This window comes from Artemia sp. Qi Xiang Cuo, chromosome 19, assembly GCF_049724085.1.
Source record: "Artemia sp. Qi Xiang Cuo chromosome 19, ASM4972408v1, whole genome shotgun sequence".
NCBI classification, from domain to species: Eukaryota; Metazoa; Arthropoda; class Branchiopoda; order Anostraca; family Artemiidae; genus Artemia; species Artemia sp. Qi Xiang Cuo.
The window spans coordinates 53814089-53833329 of record NC_142812.1 but is presented as its reverse complement, the minus strand read 5'-3'; the positions used below and the strand labels follow the sequence as shown (position 1 = coordinate 53833329).

The window sequence follows — 19241 nt, the reverse complement described above, 5'->3', positions numbered from 1 at the left end:
ATTATTTCATTTGGTATGTGCCAACTAATAGATGCTTCGGATTAGAAGGATTAAGAGAGTTGGTAAAATAAACTATTATTCATTTTAAACTATTATTTTTAAAATACAAAATTAGTAAAAACGTTAATAACGATCGTATTTTCACGAGCTAACATCAAGTTAATAATAACAATTGTTAATTAAATCCTCTAACAACTTGAAACGCTGTTAAAAAACGCTGGCGTTGGCTTTTGAACACAAATATTAAAAATTCTAAGAGCAGCAACAATTTTAAGAAACAGTTCTAACATGCATTTTTAACTTCATTTATTTGCAAAATAACGGATATTTTGTTATCGTACAGTTTTTTATCGTATTTATATGCTTGTTTTGTAGTCTAGAATGCAATTTTCAACCATTCTTGTATTTTAATACTTTTAATACCCTGTTTCCCAAACTTCCCAAACAATTAATACGTTTCTCCAAGTTGTTAGTAGCCAATTTTTGTTAATAACAATTGAGACAGTGGAAACAGGCCTTTAGTTTTTACGACCGATAACGAGTGAGTTTGTAAAAACTTGGCTAGTGTAGTAAGAGCAGCTACACATATGTTCCTGAGCCTAAAAATGGGTGTTTGAGGTTTTAACAGAGGATAAGAAATTCAAGTCAACTTCACGCAACTGATTATACTATCAATTATAGTCACTGAAAAAAGAGGATACACTTCCATCTTATACTCAACCTCTTTTAACGGCCGATTGAGTCCTAAAACTCTCTAATGTGGGTAATAATTAACGTTAGGAGCTGACCACAATTGCGTAATTATATTACTAAACAAAGACAATATACTCTCATCTGATGCTCAACCTCTTGTGAAAGTGGAGAGAGAATTTAGCGTGAATTATAATTAGGATTGGTAACTAATTAAAACTGATAATTACGAAACTAAATGAAAACGATAAAGGCCAATCTAATGCTGAACTTCTTGTAAAGGTTTAGGTAGGCTAATACTGCCTCTAACATGGGCTATTGCTCGGAGTAGGTGATTTAGTATTATTGTGTAATTAGGTAATAAATTAGTTAATTGTGTAATTAGGAGGCCGGACAAAAACCAAATGCACCCATTTAATGCCGAATCTCTAGTGAAAGTGGAGAGAGTCTCAATCACAGCAATATTAGCCTGAACTGTTTCTTAACAGTTCACAAAGTTTCTGGGATCATATACATACATTCTTATAACTTATGTTCTGCAACATATACAACCCTATACTAGCGGCCCCGATTGAACGTCACATTCGGTTCAGTCAAAACAACAAAACCTACCAAAATGGGCGTATTATGAGGAATATAAAACAAGAGATAAATTGTAAAACGTCACGACTTCAAGAAGGGATCACGGGTAGTTAGTAGTTGAGACCAGGATAATAAAAAGGTTGTAGCACCCACAGGGTTAAATCATCGAAAAAGACGAGAAACTTTATCATTTAAACCAATAACTAAACATATTTCCGATAATCAAGAGAAAAAAAAACAAATAACAATAAGAACTTATGGACGATAAGTACCGGTGTAATAACAGGTTTAGAAAGAGGGAGAGTAGTCATAAAAAAATAAAACACAGGGAACTTAAAAAAATCCAACTTTCTGGCTTTTTTTGCAAAATGTTCCTGAGTTCTTTTCAAAGATGGCAGAGAAAAAGAGAATCAACATTAATACACAAAATATAGCATACCGAAAATGCCAAACAATATTATCGAAGTTGGATCGTATAAAAACGATCCAACTTCGAAAGCTATACAATAAATAAAAGAAAAGAAATTGACAGATTTCAATTAGAAGAAACACAGCAAGTCAGAAAGTGAACTTCTCGATAATTTCTTTCGGTAGGTGATCTTTTTTTTTTATCTCAAAATATTCAAAAAATGAAGTTTAAGCCTAAACCTCATCAGAAATGAGGTTTTAGTTAAAGTCCCAGAATCAATATAAAACAGAACAACACAAAACTGCATTATTTCACGGCATGAAAACTAAAGAGCACAAAATCAAAATAAAAGATGGCACATATAATAGAGAGGTTTCAACTTTCTAAATCAACCATTATCCAAGCAGATTGATGCACTACGTTGGTGTTTAGTAAGAACCAATTATTCAGTAGTATTTACAGTATATAAAAAAAGGCATGATTCATACTTATATGTTCCTAACACCAACATAAATACAAGCAACCCTAACCCTAGATAAGTAAGACGAGCTTAACATAAACCTTCAACAAGATTTCAGAGAAGCAGTAAAAAGTACCGGCGCAAAATAAATCAAATAACTATTAATCATAAAATATTCATCAATCAAGAACGAAATTAGATAGAATAGACAAATAGTAAGTCACACACGACACATCAATGAACTCTATTTATCAAGGGTGTATCCAGGATTTTTGTACGGGGGGTGAGGGGTTACACAAAAACTCTAAAAAACGTATAAGAAATTTGTTCATATGTATTTTTGTAACGCTTTCACAAGTCGGACAAACATTTCGAGTTTAGATACGTCCTTGCAATCTATGTATATTCCAAACAAGATGTAACGACAGTTTGATCCATATGTATTATCGGAAGGGCAAAAGGGACTAGTCTTAACCACAAGAAGAAGAAAGTAAAAAAGTGTGAGAAATTCCGTGGTAAACAGTGTGCTTCAATTTCATTGGGTTAACTCTAACATGCTTTCGTAAGCCAATCACGTTGTTCCTTATGCGCACCCAAGAAAGGGAAGCCCGTAACCCCGCCTTTTTAAAACCTAATTGGCTCATGCGTGAAACTGTTCAAGCCAGTGAGAAGTATGAAAACTCCACCTGATTGGTTCTTACTGTTCGGAATTTTAAGCCAGTAAAAGAACAAAATTTTTTGATTTACAATATTTTTATTAGTACTGGCACCAATATTTTTCATTACTGACACCAGAGACAGTCTTAAGTTACAAAGTAAAGACAAAAAAAAACTTCGGATTTTCCAAGGAATCTAAGATGACAATGGGCCCCCCCCTTCATAAACCAACTTGAGTTTCGTGCTTGTACTAGCTTAACGTACTTTTTGATACAACGTAAATAGAGCCAGGGGTTTGGTTATAAAGATCATATTACTAGGCTCCATGTAAGGGTGACAGGCTATATGGGCATTCTGCTACAGTCTTCTAAACACTTTTCTATGTGAAAAATATAGGTGTATAGTGCCCACAGAGTTAAGACACATGGAGAGGGGCAAAAATATCGATATTTGGCTTTTAGTATAATTTTTTGGGGGGTCTTTAAATAACGCAAATGGTGCTTGAAGTATTCTAAAGCCTTTTATCAGGTATTTCAACTGAATTCGATAGCTCAATTCTTGTCATCTCGGTATCTACCAAAAAGGATATTCACATCTTGAATATACTTGTGATGGAAAGTAGAAATAAGTGTCCTAGTTATAAATTTAGGAGACTCGTTTTCTAATCTGACATCTATGGGGGAGGGGGGGGATCCCAATCTTGTCATTGAAAATCTAGCAAAAGATTTTTTTAATCAACTAAAACTGGCACAAAAGCAAGTGTATATCCTAGTTATGCTTTTTTAAGGGTTGTACCCCATTTGACCACTGGGGAAGGATGGGGGGGGGTCAGTTTCTAAGCTTATTTTATCAATAAAAAAAGCATCACCAACAGTATGGCTGTAGTACTATAATCCGAGTAAATTAATTGAAGATTAGCGTAAATTAATTAAAGATCCCATGATTTTTGTAAGTAATACTCAAGGGATTCTTTTTCTGGAAGCAAACTGTCGTTTCCACTGTTAGCAATTTTCCACGCTAATTAAAGTAGACCTAGGAAAAAATAGCACTTTCCCTTCCTCGAAAAAAAGACGAAGAATATAACAATTTAAGTAGCACATAAAAACACAAAAAGGCCGCGTTGTATTGCCATTTCTTTTTATTTTCACTTTGATAACTGTCAATCTATTTCACCTGATAATTATTTCACTTTGATTATGTCACATAGGTAACTGTCAGTTTGTTTAAGTCACTGATGAATTTTCTCATAGCCAGGTTAAGACATTGTCCACTTTTCCTGAATTAAGTAAAACATCATTCAAGATGTCGTTTGAAAGTTCTTCTCCAAACTAAGAGATAAAAATAGAGGTAAATTAACAATATAATTTAAAAAAATAATAGTAAATATATATGACTAATTATGCCATAATCCTTTAACAATAATTAACTTAATATTTTAATAGCAACTAATATGATAATTTAATGATGAAAATAATTAATCTAACATTATATACTAGTAGGCTACAGTAATATCATGATTATATCATCGTTAAGCAATGATTAACCTACATTCAACACCGATTCTTGAACTAATTGCACCTACTTATTGAAAAAGCGCAATTATTATTCTCTATTGAATGTAGTTCGGACAGCAAAACAAATTTTAAGCGAGTGATTTAAAAATTGAAGAAATGGTCGAAGTCAAGTGGTTTAACATTTTCTGTTTATACATTTATGGTGTACCAAAAATATAATTGAAATAAAAAAGAAGGCATCTTACACTAAAAAATCTTGCAGCAACACAAGACTTTCAAAGAAAGATTTTAACAGGAAGATTTATAGTTTATTCTGATAGATAAATACACTAAGAATTTTCAATTATGAAAAGAACGAATTGGAGCTTATTCAGCTCTGATGAAAAACTGTCGTCAAAAATTTATTCAGCAAATAATGAAACAGTTTGTGGTTACAAACTATAAGTAAGGAGTGACTCGGCTCAATAGTTACCGGAACTTTAAAAAAGGAATTTGATATCAATAGATACATAAAAAGAATTAGCTTTTAATGCTGTTTCCAAATACATAAGATTCATTAAGTTTAGTATCACCCATCAAAAGCTACGAGCTTAAGAAAAACTGTCTGATTTTCGAAAAAGGGGGGAAACTCCCCCAAAAGAGAGAAGAATTGCGCCAGATTCTGAAAGAATTACGGTGAATCTGGGAGCCAGATTTACCGGAATTATTTGAAAAACGATCAGAAATTAAATAAAAAAAAAACAAGTTGTTTCAATTGAAAGTAAAGAACAACATTAAAACTCAAAACGAGCAAAAATTATTCCATATATGAGGGGGTTGTCCCCCTCCTCAATACCTTGCTACTTACGCTAAAGTTTGACAAAACGAAAAAACAATAAAGAGAGAAATGAGGATAATACGAGCCAGTGAAAAACGTAGACTATAATACGATTATTTCGGTCAAGACCTCCGCTTGACCGTCCTCAGTGCACGATAATAAAATATTATAAAAATCCAAGGATAATATAAAAAATCAAACCTTAAAACAAACACAATAACTAAAATTTGACGACCCTTTCAATGTAACGGTGAAATGGTAACTGATTAAATGGCAATTCAATTTTTTAATTTATTTTACAGAGCATTTTTAAAAGCTAAACACTTCCCAGGTTTGATTTAAGGTATGATTTTGTTGATTTAAATAACGATCAGAATTATCAGAATGTTGATTAACGATCAGAATTAATTAGTTCAGTATAAATAGGGCTTAAATGGGTTTCTCCAGAGTCTCTATTGAGAGCTACCTTTCAGTGAATTTGCTTTTTTATCTCAACAGCCTCCTTGAAAACTTGCATGAGAATTTTGACGGGGGCAGTAATGGAGGTGTTGTCAAATACAATGAAATGGTGTGGATTATCATACACATGTTGAGCCAAAGCGAAATCAAAAGTCTCAGGCCTTTACAGTAGCTCCACAGCTTTGTCGATTGAAGACCTGTGTTCCAACAACCTCTCCCCCAATTAATGGTGGGTTCTTCCAACATAGAAACAGCCGCAAGAACAGGGAACCCTATAAACATGACTGCCTAAAATTGGGCTTGTTTTATATTTGCTGCTGTTAAAATAGTTCTGAATTTCATTAGAATTTTTGAAGGTGACATTTAAGTTATGTTTTTTTTAGATTTCTTTTGCAGTTTGTCACTTAATTTGGGAAAATAGGGTAAAACAGTAAAGTTTTTCTTATCACCCACTAAAGGGATGATATCTGTTGGAGGTTGTGGAGTTGATGAATCCTTTTCTGCCTTTTTTTTGTCTTTTTTCTATGATGAGTTTCAATAACTTTATGGGATATCAATTGCAAAACAAAATGTCCTTCAGATAATTCAATTCTAGGATTATATGAGCTTTTGAACATATTCTTATTACACGATCGACTAAAGATATAACTACTCCTCTTTTCACGCAAGGAGGGTGGTTGGAAGAGAAATGCAAATACCTGTCATTATGTGTAGGTTTTCTATAAATCAAATATTCGAAGGCTGGGATATATTGAAGATTAAGACGTCTAGAAAAGGCAGTTTATGATTACCTTCTAGTTCTAAGGTGAACTGAGGGTTAGAATCCAAACTGTTAAGATGAGTCAAAAAAGTGTTAAGTTCTATCTCTCCATGATACCAAACAGAGATAACATCATCGACAAACCGGCCCCAGAAACGGTGTTTCAGAGGAAAAGTATTCAAAGCGGAGGTTTCAATAAATTCCATGTAAAAAGTGGGCAAAAAAGGTAAAAGGCTCGTATCCATTGGAAGACCCATGATTTGGGTGAAAAATTGATTATTGTACCCAAAATATAAGGAAGATCTATTGCAAAGGTGAACAAGACGCACAATGGTTTCAGTATCTAATGTTGTATATTCCATCCGGTCAAAATTATCTTCTAGTTTCTTTTGAAGAGCAAATTCACACTTTCTAATATCATATGAAGTATGCATTGAAATGGCATCAAAACTGGCCAAAATTGTGTCTTTTTTATATCAAGGTCTTTTAATTTCTCAACAAGGTGAACTGAATTTTTAATGTAAGAAGTATGCGTCGACATAAGAGGACGAAAAATTGTGGATAACCCCAGTCTGGAAGCTGAAGGACTATGAGAGGCCACAATTTTCGTTTTATCCTCGTGTCTTTCTTCTTTATTGTTTTTTCGTTTTGTCATGATTAGCCAGCATGGTCTTAGAAATTATTTTTGACTGTTTGTCGCCATATTTCTGCTCGTTCTAGTTTTAATGTTGCTCCCCACTTTCAGTTAAAAAAAACTTATTTTTTGCTAATTTTTGATCATTTTTCAAATAATCCTGGTAAATTTGGCTATCCTTACGGGAGACGCCGCCGCCGAAAGTTCTTCCTACGTGAAATATCCCCCAACTCGTGAAATTCCCTTCCGAAATGCCCGGCCTCACTAACGATCCCCCCTCCCCCGTAAAATTTCTTGGATATGATTCCACCAAAAAAATTCTCCTTAAAATACTTTCATTTGAAAAAGATTTACATTTCTAATGATTTTTCCAATTACTCTGGCAATCCTCCCTTCCGTAGAATCCCCCCATCCCCCAGTGGGAAATGCATCATATTATACACTTGAAACACTAATTTTATAGTTTATGCATTTTATATTTTATAAATCTAATAGTTCTTCATCACTAATAACTTGAACTAGTGTTATTTTTTTGGAGATAACCACAAACAAGTTTAATAACTTTTTATTGCTGCCAACCAAATTATACGTTACACTTTGGTGTCATATTGAACTGCTTACTTAATACATAATTTTTTTTTTAATTTTATTTTGACTTTTTATAGATGCTGCAAGTACCTGCTTCGTCTAAGCATTTGGATTAGAGACACGGATATGCGATTATAATATCTTTTAAGCACGGTATAGCAGACCCTTTCATTTCTGTGATAAATCATCGTATTTGGTTTGCCAAGGCACTAAACGCAAGCCAATCCTTACTGTATACTACAATAATTTAATTGATTTTTCATAAGTGTTTCTGTCGTATTTAGTTTTAATGGTGTTGTTAAATTTTGTTTTTGGATTTTGTTGTCCTTTTGTTGTCAACATTATTATGTTTGATAGTAGATCATACAAACAATAGTACTTAATATTATTGTGATGATTATTTAATACCAGGTATTGGCCAAAATGTCAGTCAATCCGTTTTTTAAAAATATATATATACTAGACCGTCAGCAATAATAAAAACCTCATTATTTCTTTTCTCGATATGCTTGTCCAATCAATTATGGAACACAGGGGCACATGATAGGGTGGGGGTATTGAAGCCCAAATCCTCCAGCGGATTTACGTTACAAATAAGTGACTAGTTTCAACAGCCATTACCATAAAAGAAAAACGACTATTTGACTTGAACAATTAAACAATAAATTTTACTTTAACAATAAATATTATTTATTTAAACTATAATTATTTACTTTGAATATAGCTATTAAACTATTTACTCTAACTTTAAATATTTCTTTGAATTATTTAGCTATATTATTTACTATACTACATTATTTACAAAATTTTTAACTATAAATAACTTGGAACGCACTTCCGTCGTAAATAGTTGCAAGTACCACGGTCGGGTCTTTCAAAAGTAGTTTAGCCTCTACAGATTTCTTTACTAGGTCTTATAACAATCCGTTTTGAGAATATTTTTATTTTTTGTATTAGCTGTTTTGTAACCAGTATGTTTTTCAGTTATTTTGTATGCTTACTTTTCGGTATGTTTCAATTATTATGTTTTCAGAGTGTGTTACTTTTCATAGAACTGTATGTGTGTATTATGTTGTCAACATTGTTATAGACTTTTTATAATTGCTTATTACGACAAGATTAATAAGGCTTACCGTATTTTGGTATTAATAAAAAAAGAAGAAAAAAAATGGTGCAATTGCCAAGTATTTCTCTAACCAGACATATATGTTAGGAAGTGAGCAAACCAAATGCCTTCTGGGTAGGGCCATAAAGAAACAAAGAAGGTCATAACAAATAAAGAAGGCTATAACAAATAAACAAATAACAAATAAAAAGTAAGCCCAACCAACTGGCTTTTTTGATAGGGCCATAAAGAAATAAAGAATGTCTTAAAAAATAAGGAAGGCCATAACAAATAACCATTTTGAAACACAATAGTCACTGAAAAAAAAATTTAGCATTGATCATACCTCTAAGGTAGGCACCAGATCATCTTTAGTATCCATGGCAACCGGCATGCTAGTTTCCACCATATCTGAATTGTTTACAGAGCCAGGCCTATTTGCAGAAATAGGAAAAAAGAAGCTTAGTAATTAAATACGAACGAACAAAATGAAAAGAATAACAAGGAAATAAATACTGCAAAGGGAGTAATGGTTACAATATTATCACTTTGTAAAAATAACATAATTTTTGGCAATTTCGTCAAAAAGGACAAATTTGCAATTTGACACATCTGACACACCAGATTCTTAGCACTTCTGGTTCAACTTACACATATGAATCATTATTTACGAAAACGAAATTGATCAAACACAAAACACACTTGGACATAACTGTTGCTAACCTGCGATACGGGTCACGATGTACAAAACTCAAACTGAGATCGATTTGCAAAAGCTAAGGGAAAGAGTTGAAAAACAAATAACGCAGAAGCAAAATAAATTTTTTGGATAATTTTATATTTTGTTTATTTTTGTAATTGCCATTTTTAGTATTCTATTTTTACAGCCTTCACTTAATTTCAGTTTTATAATATCTTCTATGTTTAGATGCTAGAATAATAATAACTACAATAATAAAAATAACATTAGTTTTATTTTTTTGTCGTTTTAATTTTGTATAAGCCTTATTTTCACAGATCGCTATTTTGACATAATATTTATTTTACAGGTATGATATTTTATTAATTATTTTTTTCAGTTTTGCTTTCTAACAGAGAGCACTTAATTAAATCAGTGTCAATGCTATGATCCATAGTGTCATCAATGCCTGCCGAAAAATCTTCCGTGGTATGGGGCATACTATAATTGGCTCTCATGCCCAAACCCGAGTCAGTTGATTCTTGTCTTGCATGAGGATAATCTTGAGAGGGGCTAGTTACTTGGACAATGTGTGAACCAACCTAAGAAGGAGGTATTATGATTAGCAATATCAAATACCCAATACCAGTACTTTTAGTTTATAAAGAAGCAAGAATAAAAGAACTGGCATAAGCTAAAAACACATGAATTTTAATGCCCCAATGGTTTCAAATGAAAAGCAGAAACCTAATTTGTGTAAGCTATAAGAATTAAAAGTAAAATATAACCTAAGAAACCAAAGGGAAAAAACGAAAATATCACGTCATGATAACAAGTATATAAGGCTAATATCCAGGCTAGATTATAGTAACATTTGTATATAAAATCAAAATTAGGCAGAGTTAAAGCACCAATTACGCACGGCGTATATATTTTTTCAAGCTTAAATTTCAAGCATGAATTTTTTTATTAACTAGTCAGTCAGGAATTAAGTCATAATTTTTGAAACTAGAGATGATGGTTGTTCAGAACATCAATTTTGTGTACCTGTAACAGTAGGTGTAAACAGCTTAGTACTGATACAAGCTTTTCAAAATAAGCATCTTGTCATTTTGATTCTCTGATTCTGAAAAACAGGTGTTATGTCAAAAAAAACACAAAAAAAAAAAAAAAAAAAAAAAAAAAAAAACCTGATTCATAAATATCGTTTTTTATTATCAGCAGATGTGATTTCGGCGTCTCTTGGATATAAATAGCAAATGTGATATAATGATAGCAGTGAGGCATATTAAATATGAAAATTGGAATTAAAAGTATTGAAGTAATAAAAAAAGGTAAAAATATGCTAAACACTGAACTTCAACAAAATAGCTAAAGCTGTAAACTAACATAAAAATGAGAAAATTTTATGCTTGGTTCTTGCAGTCTCATACAGTCCTAGCCGAGTGGTTAGCGTTTCGGACGTGAAATCTTGAGGTCAGGAGTTCAAGTACTGGTGTTGCTGGTTATTTGGTTTGGAACGGGGGTCAATGGTGTGACTGTTATCTCACCCTAGAGTCTACCCAGCTTTAAATGGGTAGCTGGAGAAATCGGGGGGAAAAACACGGAAAGCGTCCGATGATTTGCCCCCAACAACGCATTGCATTTCCAGCCGAAGGCATTGAATCAGAAGATCGGTACCTGCGCAACGCATACCATGGCCAGCACGCGAAAAAGTATTAAGAAGTTGGTACTCATTGAAGAATATCATTTCATAACTCGAAATTCATGAACCATTTTTTAATGCTTTACATATGTCGTCTTTTCTGTCTTTTTCTGGTTTCGCCAAACCAGAAAAAAACACCACTCCACGTTCTTGCAGTCTCAATTCCCCCACAAGCTCTCTCCATGCAATATAGGCAGGTAGGCATGATTTACAAAGGGAATTGTGCAGCACGTAATGGGTAGACCCAACTCCTATAAGATGATTAGGTTTAATTTCCCTAAGAACATTATGCGCCTCTTGGACTATATTTGGTATAAAAGGCACCGATGCTTTAGAAAAACTTGTGCTAGTAAAAATTCATAAATACATAATTAATTACTTATCTATTTTTACAATTATACTAAAGATAAATAACTTGAAAGAGTGGCATTGTCATTTCATTACATCTTATAAACTGTTGTTTATTGATGGAGAGGAACATTTAATTAGGATCAGTCTATAATCAAAACCCTAAAACGAATTTCAGTAAAGCAAACTTTCTTCTAAGGGAACAAATGATAATAATAATACATGTTAATGTTAATAAAGTTATAAAATGATAATGATAATATATGTACAAAAGCTAAAAATCCAAGAACGTCAATAAAACTCTTCATTAGGTTAATACGAACAATGATGCTAACGAAAGGATTACATTAATACAAAAAAACTATTGATAACAAATTGTTGACCATGGATGATTAAACTTACTTTGAAAACGGGATAGAGATTTATTAATGCTAATATTAGGGTCAGATAGCTTATACAAATGAATAATTTTACGGTTTCTTGTCCAAGGGGGCAAATGTAGAAGATATTTAACAAATCTGAAGAAGATTGATCGTAGGTGCTTTTTATCTGCAATTGTAAAGAATTTCCAGAAAGGAGCAATGTAAAGCAGATGAGGAAGGGCTGTGGTGTTGTAAATGGATCCTAGAAGGTAACGGTTGAGACGTAGTTTGCTTTTTACGATTCCAGCGTAAGAAATGCTAATTTTACACTCATCGTGAGAAATCAGCAAACGACGTGAGTGGCCTATAGATGTGCCAATTGGAAGGCCCAGGTATGTAATACGGTCTGTGGGATTACCAAGAGAATCGCCCAAATTTAGAAGAGAATTAAAAGAATTTCGCCAATTGAAAATGACAACTTCAGATTTCTCGGGATTAGAAGACAGCCTGATTTTGAATATTCATCTTTGAGGATTTTTAAAATTCTCCTCAATAAGCTGGATCGTACGCCTGAGATTCAAGATGCCATCAGCATACCAAATAAGAGACATATCGATTCTTCCAAGAATGCATGAAGGAAGAAAATTTGCCTGAACATCCAGGACACTACTATTGAAAAGGGTTGGGGAAGAGATAGCTCCCTGTCTAGTCCCTTTCTTAACGAGGATGGGGTACTGAGGAATCACAAGCATATTCGAGCCATTCGAAGAGTTTGGCCTCACACGAGAATTAATGCAATTATATTGGGATTGATGAAGAGCCGATTGCAGGGGAAAACGGGATGGAAGTTTTAAACGTACGCTTAGATTCCTATATAAATCCCTGAGAACACGGACAACTGATGGGTTTACACCTCGTCTTGTCATATGAAGAAGCATGAACGAATGAATTAAGAAATTGAACGCACGTTTAACGTCATGTGCGGTGAGGATCATGCTTTCTCCCGAAGATTCAGCGTCGGCGAGGGCAGTAAAACTGCTATAAGAGCATGAGAACAGCCAAGATTAGCCTGAAAACCGAACTGATATGGGGGAACGTAACATTTCTGTCTTAACTCATCAAGAAAAAGAAGCTCGAAAAGTTTGCATATCGTAGTAGAGACGGTGATGGGACGGAAAGAGGAACATTGCAGCTCAGATTTCCCTTTTTTGGGAATCGGAGTCAGATCACCAATGCAGAACGAGGATGGAACAATACCTGTAACAAATATCATTTGCATGAGAAGGCTGAGGTGACGCACCAATAGATAACTTTCATTAATGATGTGTAGAGTGCTCACCTTATCTATGCCACAAGACGCTTTCTTTTTAAGTTGGGATATGGCTTTTACAACAGTGTCACAAGTAACAACAAAATCAAGGTCAGGAGATTCATCAATGAAGTTGCAGAGCTCGTCACAAAATTGTGACTCTAAAACAGGATCAAGCTCAGAAAATTCATTTGAAAAATGGGATATCCATTCGGACAAAGGAATGTCATTCGGGTCTGGCAAATTGGAGGAGATAGTACGAGGTAATAGCTTCCACAGTAGATCGATGATCGATGAAGATCGATCATTTTAGATCGATGAAGGGTAAGTTCTTTAGTAAAACATTTTTTTGACACTTTTCTCAGTTCATTGACTATTCCTTGACGGGGGCATAGCCAATCTCTCCATAATTTGTACTAAAACTTAGCACGGTCACAAGCTTCAGACAGCGCTAGATTTCCTGACCACCCAGGAACTTGTGTGCCAACATCAAATTTTTTTAAGAGGAACTGCCCTTTTTTCAGCACACAAAAGTGCATGGCAGATTCCTGCGGAGTAGATATCAAGAGTTAATCCAACCTCATTAATGTCTTTTTAGAAGACTTTTGCAGAAGATGAAATGGAACCCGGATCTTGTTTAGGATGCTATCTGAACTTTCGATGAACTGAGATGTGTCAATTTTATTCTAATCGCGAGAAGTATACCACTTACGCCGGTGAACAGTATGAGCCTCTAACACTGGAATCTGAGAAGCTTCTCGTTTAAAACTAGAAGCAATAGGAAGGTGGTCTGAAACTTGAAATTTGGAAACTACCTCAACATAAAGTATATCAAGGTTATATGACACAACATGGCTAATGTTAGATGTGCAAGAGGGAGAATGAATGTAAGTAAACTGAGCAGATTTCTGTTGAACTTTAAAATCATCACCAAATATTCCTAATAGTAAAGAAGTACGGATAGAAGCTGAAGACAAACTGCAATTTAAATCGCAATTAAAATCACCTACGATCAAACACGGGATTTTCAGTTTAAGGACATCACGAAGACAAGAGCTAAGTTTACTAACTATTAAAGCGAAATATCTCTCCGAATCTTTATCTTTGTAATATTTCGGCAAAAACACATTTATTTTTGCACACTCACCTAGTCGAACAGCTAAAAAGCTATAATTGGAAAAGATGACACTAGAATTAAGATTCGAGGCTACATAACAAGCAATGCCACCAGAAGCTCTGCCTTTAGAAACACTGGGTTTAGCTGGAACCGAAAGTTTTCAAGGTGGCACTAATGTCAAGTAAACTAAGGCTGTGGTTGGCCAGGAAATGTTCCTGCAAACACAGAATATCATGATTATGAAGTATATTTTCAAGAATAGGTCTTTTTTTTATAAGACCACCATTAATGTTCCAAGAGAGAAAACGAACATCCATTTATCGACTTAGCTGCCCGTTTATCGGTTTGAGCGTTGCCAGGGCATTTGATACTGTAACAGGTGTGATTAGACTCTTTACATGTAATGCAAAACATGTTCCGAACACATGGATTATCCCTGGTGGAAGAGTTCTCCGTGGAACCACAGCGAGAGCACAGTTCTGCGTTCTTACAATCAGCAGCAAGATGTCCTTGTTGATGTCATCTGAAAAACCGTCTAGGCATGAATATGAAATTCTGGACAGATAAATTTTCATAACCCACCTTCACATAATTTTTCAGAAAGGAATCGAGATCACTCCGTTGTTCAAAATAAATCTTGTAGACACGTGACTTGCCACACTGCAAAGCTTTGACACATTTTGGAATAATTTTCTCTAGATCTTTTTCATTCATTTCTGTCGGTACGCCTTTTATTACACCGATGAAAGCGGGGGATTTAACAGAGGCTAAAAGGCCAGGTTGGAACTTTTTTATCTGGTCAGCAATTGAGGAGGCAGCGGGTTTACTTTTTACGACAATTTTCCATTCTGATGAAGAACTTTTCACCTCTCAAATATCATTTGCAGCTTCAGGACATATTTTATCAATAAAATTATTCCTTAGTAGTGGAGATGAAAGATTGGACGGGCAATTTTTTAAAACAACAGCATAGGTAGGAGGATTGGATTGGCCCTTGATGCAAGACGACTGAGCGGAAGAGGGCCAGGCAGAAGTTGCCTGTGTTGCCTGTACTGCGAGATGTTGCTTATTTAGTTGCCTGTACTGCGAGATGTTGCTTATTTAGCTCAGACAAACTGTCAATTTTACGGGAAAGTTCATTCATGCGACAGGTTAACGTTGCAATGATCGCATCACCAATTGTTGGAATTTCACATGGTGAGTATATCACGAATTTCGGGATCTTACGTTTTTCTATCGATGCCTTAGATAACCACTTACAAATGTCAAGGACATTTTCATCGTCTTTTCGGCATCTAATTAAACGTGTTCCAATTTCTAGCACCTGATGTAAAACCTCCTTTGCCTTTAGAATGGTTTCATGATTGAAAAAGCTTGTCGACTTAGCAATTATTGTCTCTACTTTGATACCATGGATCATCGATCGAGAAATAAAATTCAATATTGGATTTAAAATGATATCCGAGTCGACCATTATTTCATAATTGCACTTATATATATATATATATATATATATATATATATATATATATATATATATATATATATTACCGTGAATATTCGATATTCATGAATGTCGACATCCATAGGTAAATGTTCGAAATACATTTTTTCCTCCTTGGATTTAGTCAGTGTTGTCAGTTAACTTTTTCAATTTAATGCAAGGTATGGATAAAAATCCACTCCAAATCAATGCCAAAAACCGTCACCAATATAAACTCAATCCAATTAAGCAGGCGGTGACGTCACAGTGGGGTTATAGCTTTGTAGTCCGAGAAATTGTTTTCAATGTCACTGAATTAATGAGATTTCAAAATCTAAAAAGATAATCTCACACTGATAATATATATATATATATATATATATACATATATATATATATATTACCGTGAATATTCGATATTCATGAATGTCGACATCCACGGGTGAATGTTCGAAATACATTTTTTTCTCCTTGGATTTAGTCAGTGTTGTCAGTTAACTTTTTCAATTTAATGCAAGGTTTGATGATAACAGGTTAGGTTAGATTAGGTTTGGTTACGTTTTTAACCCATTTCTGATATTTATAACCAAATTTAACCTAAACTTAACTTTTACCATTACGGCTTGCATAAACTGAAAAAGCTGACTCGCAAACCTAACTGAATCAAAGCAAAGAAAAATTAATTTCAGACATTCACCAGTGAATGTCAACATTAGCCAGATTTCAAATATTCACGGCAACAATTTGTGGGTCCTGGACTATAAAACATAAAATAAAAGCGAAGTAAAAGCAGAGCCAATTAAAACATCGTGTACTTGTTGTCCAGAAGCCACGCCTCTTTGTATCAATTGTATGGATGTAGTTTGCTGTTGTTGCAAAGCTGAGTTAGTCCCAACCGTGGAAGATGATTGCTGTCCACTTACGGTTTGTTTGAGGTTGTTTATGAGTGATGGTGGTGAGGCAACGGTTGAATGGTTTTCTTGATGACGAATCTTTCCTTGCTCTCTTGCCATCTGCAATTAGTTGCATCTTAATATAATAATCTTACAAACAATCAAAAAATAAAGTTTGCTCTGATGGAAGTAAAGATCAAAATTAAAACTAAAACCAAACAATAATGATTGCTTCTCACCTTACGCAATACACCTGTAAAACTAGTGCAAATCAAACGTCTTTTGACATTTCTCTACATTCGTATGATTATGGAATACCAGTACACTGCTACCTATATTGGGATATCTTACTCACAAAATAGTTTTCTGTAAATTCATTTTTTATGGTGACATGGTAGGCTACCTTAAAAAAATCAACATACCTCGTCCATTATATGCTTTTCAGTTCGTGCAGACAAACTCTTTGGAATGATTTCCTTGCCATAACTTGCAGAGCTTGGATAAAAGATCCAAATAAACGACGGACAACAAAAAAATCAACAACTAATTCCTTTGAAATCTTAGAAAAACCGTTTAACTTCTCGCGTTTTCTGATGGAGATATTTAGCTTTAATGAAACTTATTTTATCAAAAAACGATTTTTTTTTCAATTAAATGGAACAGAATTTCCTTTTGAAGTTCAGTGAAAGGTTTCCTTTTGAAGTTCAGTGAAAGTTCCTGGAAATTTTCTAGCATACCTGTTAGAAAACCCGTACTGTAAACACGTTTTGATTGACAAGTTTACCGACAAAAGGGACGTAAAAATTCACTCTCTTCGCAGTCAATTTAACACACAACCGCCATATTCTTGACATCTCTCGATGATGGCTAGTCTCCTGGGAGAATACGCAAATGGGCCCTTTGTCTCTATGACGGTAAACCGACGCTATAGGTCTCAAAAATGATTTTTAAGTTACTGCGTCACCTTGAACTTTTTGTTTTAGGTTTCAATTCGTTTTAGGTTTCATCTTACTCCAATGAAAAGCTGAAGCTTTAGTACCCTTCGAGACTAAGAGACAGAGATTTTGAGAGAAAGAGATTACATCAGGTTAGTTTTTTTAAGGAAGATATTTTTGCATGTAGTAGACCCGGGTACTTTTTGTGACTTGGCTTGATTGGCATGATTTTGAACTATACTTATGTTTACAGTTTTGTAGGATTAAGGAGAATATAGCCCTTTTGGCAAATATCTGTTGAAGTTTCTAAGATGATTTTATCAGAGGCAGCGCAATAGCGCTGCCTAAGTAAAGAACGATGTTGTCACAATGTATTATTTATTATTTTTTTTTAAACCAGGGCACTTCGTATCGAAGTTGTCGTAGAAACTTCGAAAAGGGCTCATTCGTTATGAAATTGGATGGGCTTGTACCTTTTTAATAATGGAAAGTGCTTGGAGGAAAACACCCCTCTCACAAGGACCATTTCCCCGAACACATTCAATCCAAATTTTGAGATAGGCATTTTGTTCGACGTAGTTGAAAGGTCCGGAAATTATGTCTTTGGGAATGACACTGCCTCCACAGTCCTCAGGGCAAGAGTTGTAAGTTATACCCTGGGGGCATATAAGGCTTTATATAGAAAGCGTTGTCATAGAAACTCCAAAATGGGCTCTTTCGATTGGAAATTGAGGATGGTACTCCCTCCCACCACAGCCCTCAGGGCAAGGGTTGTAAGTTATGCGCTGGGGGCACATAAGGTTGTGAGAAAGCGTTGTCGTAGAAACTACAAAAAGGTTTCATTCGATTGGCAATTGAAACGGCTAGTGCCCTTTTTAATAGGCAAAAGTGATTGAAGGGCAACTACCCCCCCCCCTCCTTACGCCCACCATTTTCCCAAAAACATCCAATCAAAATTTTGAGATAGCCATTTTGTTCAACGTAATTGAAAGTTCTTGAAATAAGGTCTTTGAGGATGACAGCCCCCAAACCCCTCAAGGCATGGATTGTAAGTTATGCCCTGGGGGCACATAAGGTTTTTTATAGAAAGCGTCGTCGTAGAAACTTCAAAAAGGGCTCATTTGATTGGAAATTGAGAGGACTATTGCCTTTTTTAATAGCCAAAAGTGATTGGAAGGCAGCTAACCCCCTTTCACGCCCACTATTTCCCCAAACACATCCAATCAAAATTTTTAGATAGGCATTTTGTTCAACGTAGTTGGAAAGGTTCGAAAATTATGCCTTTTAGGATGACACTCCCCCCACAGCCCTCAGGGCAAAGGTTGTAAAGTTATGCCCTGGGGGATAATTTTCTTCAACGTAGTTGGCGGCGCAGGAGGATCTAAGGACTAAGGTAAGGTCGTCATAGAAACTTCAAAAAGGGCTCATTCGATTGGAAATTGAAAGGGGCTAGTGTCTTTTTTAATAGTCGAAAGTAATTGGAGGGCAACTAACCCCCCTCTTACGCCCACCATTTCCCCAAACACATCCAATCAAAATTTTTAGATAAGTCATTTTTTTCAACGTAGCTGAAATTTCTGGAAATTAATTCTTTGAAGATGACAAACTCCCCGCATCCCTCCAGGACAAGGGTTGTAATGTATGCCCTGGGGGCATATAAGGTTTTCATAGAAAGCGTTGTCGTAGAAACTTCAAAAAGGGCTCAGTCGATTAAAAAATGGAAAGGCTCTTTTTA

At 34.7% G+C, this 19241-nt stretch overlaps 1 protein-coding gene across 1 annotated transcript in view; it reads right to left on the bottom strand.

The window, feature by feature from the left end:
• Nucleotides 1–3829: 3829 nt before the first annotated feature.
• Nucleotides 3830–19241, bottom strand: part of LOC148941000 (transcriptional coactivator YAP1-like) — a 59695-nt gene continuing 44283 nt past the window's right edge. The window contains exons 8-11 of the mRNA XM_089105459.1: nucleotides 16494–16691; nucleotides 9778–9956; nucleotides 9022–9109; nucleotides 3830–4126 (exon numbers count right to left, since the gene is read on the bottom strand). Of these exons, the coding sequence (XP_088961585.1) occupies nucleotides 4043–4126; nucleotides 9022–9109; nucleotides 9778–9956; nucleotides 16494–16691 (549 nt within the window). The 3' untranslated portion in view covers nucleotides 3830–4042. The remainder of the gene's footprint in view (nucleotides 4127–9021; nucleotides 9110–9777; nucleotides 9957–16493; nucleotides 16692–19241) is intronic.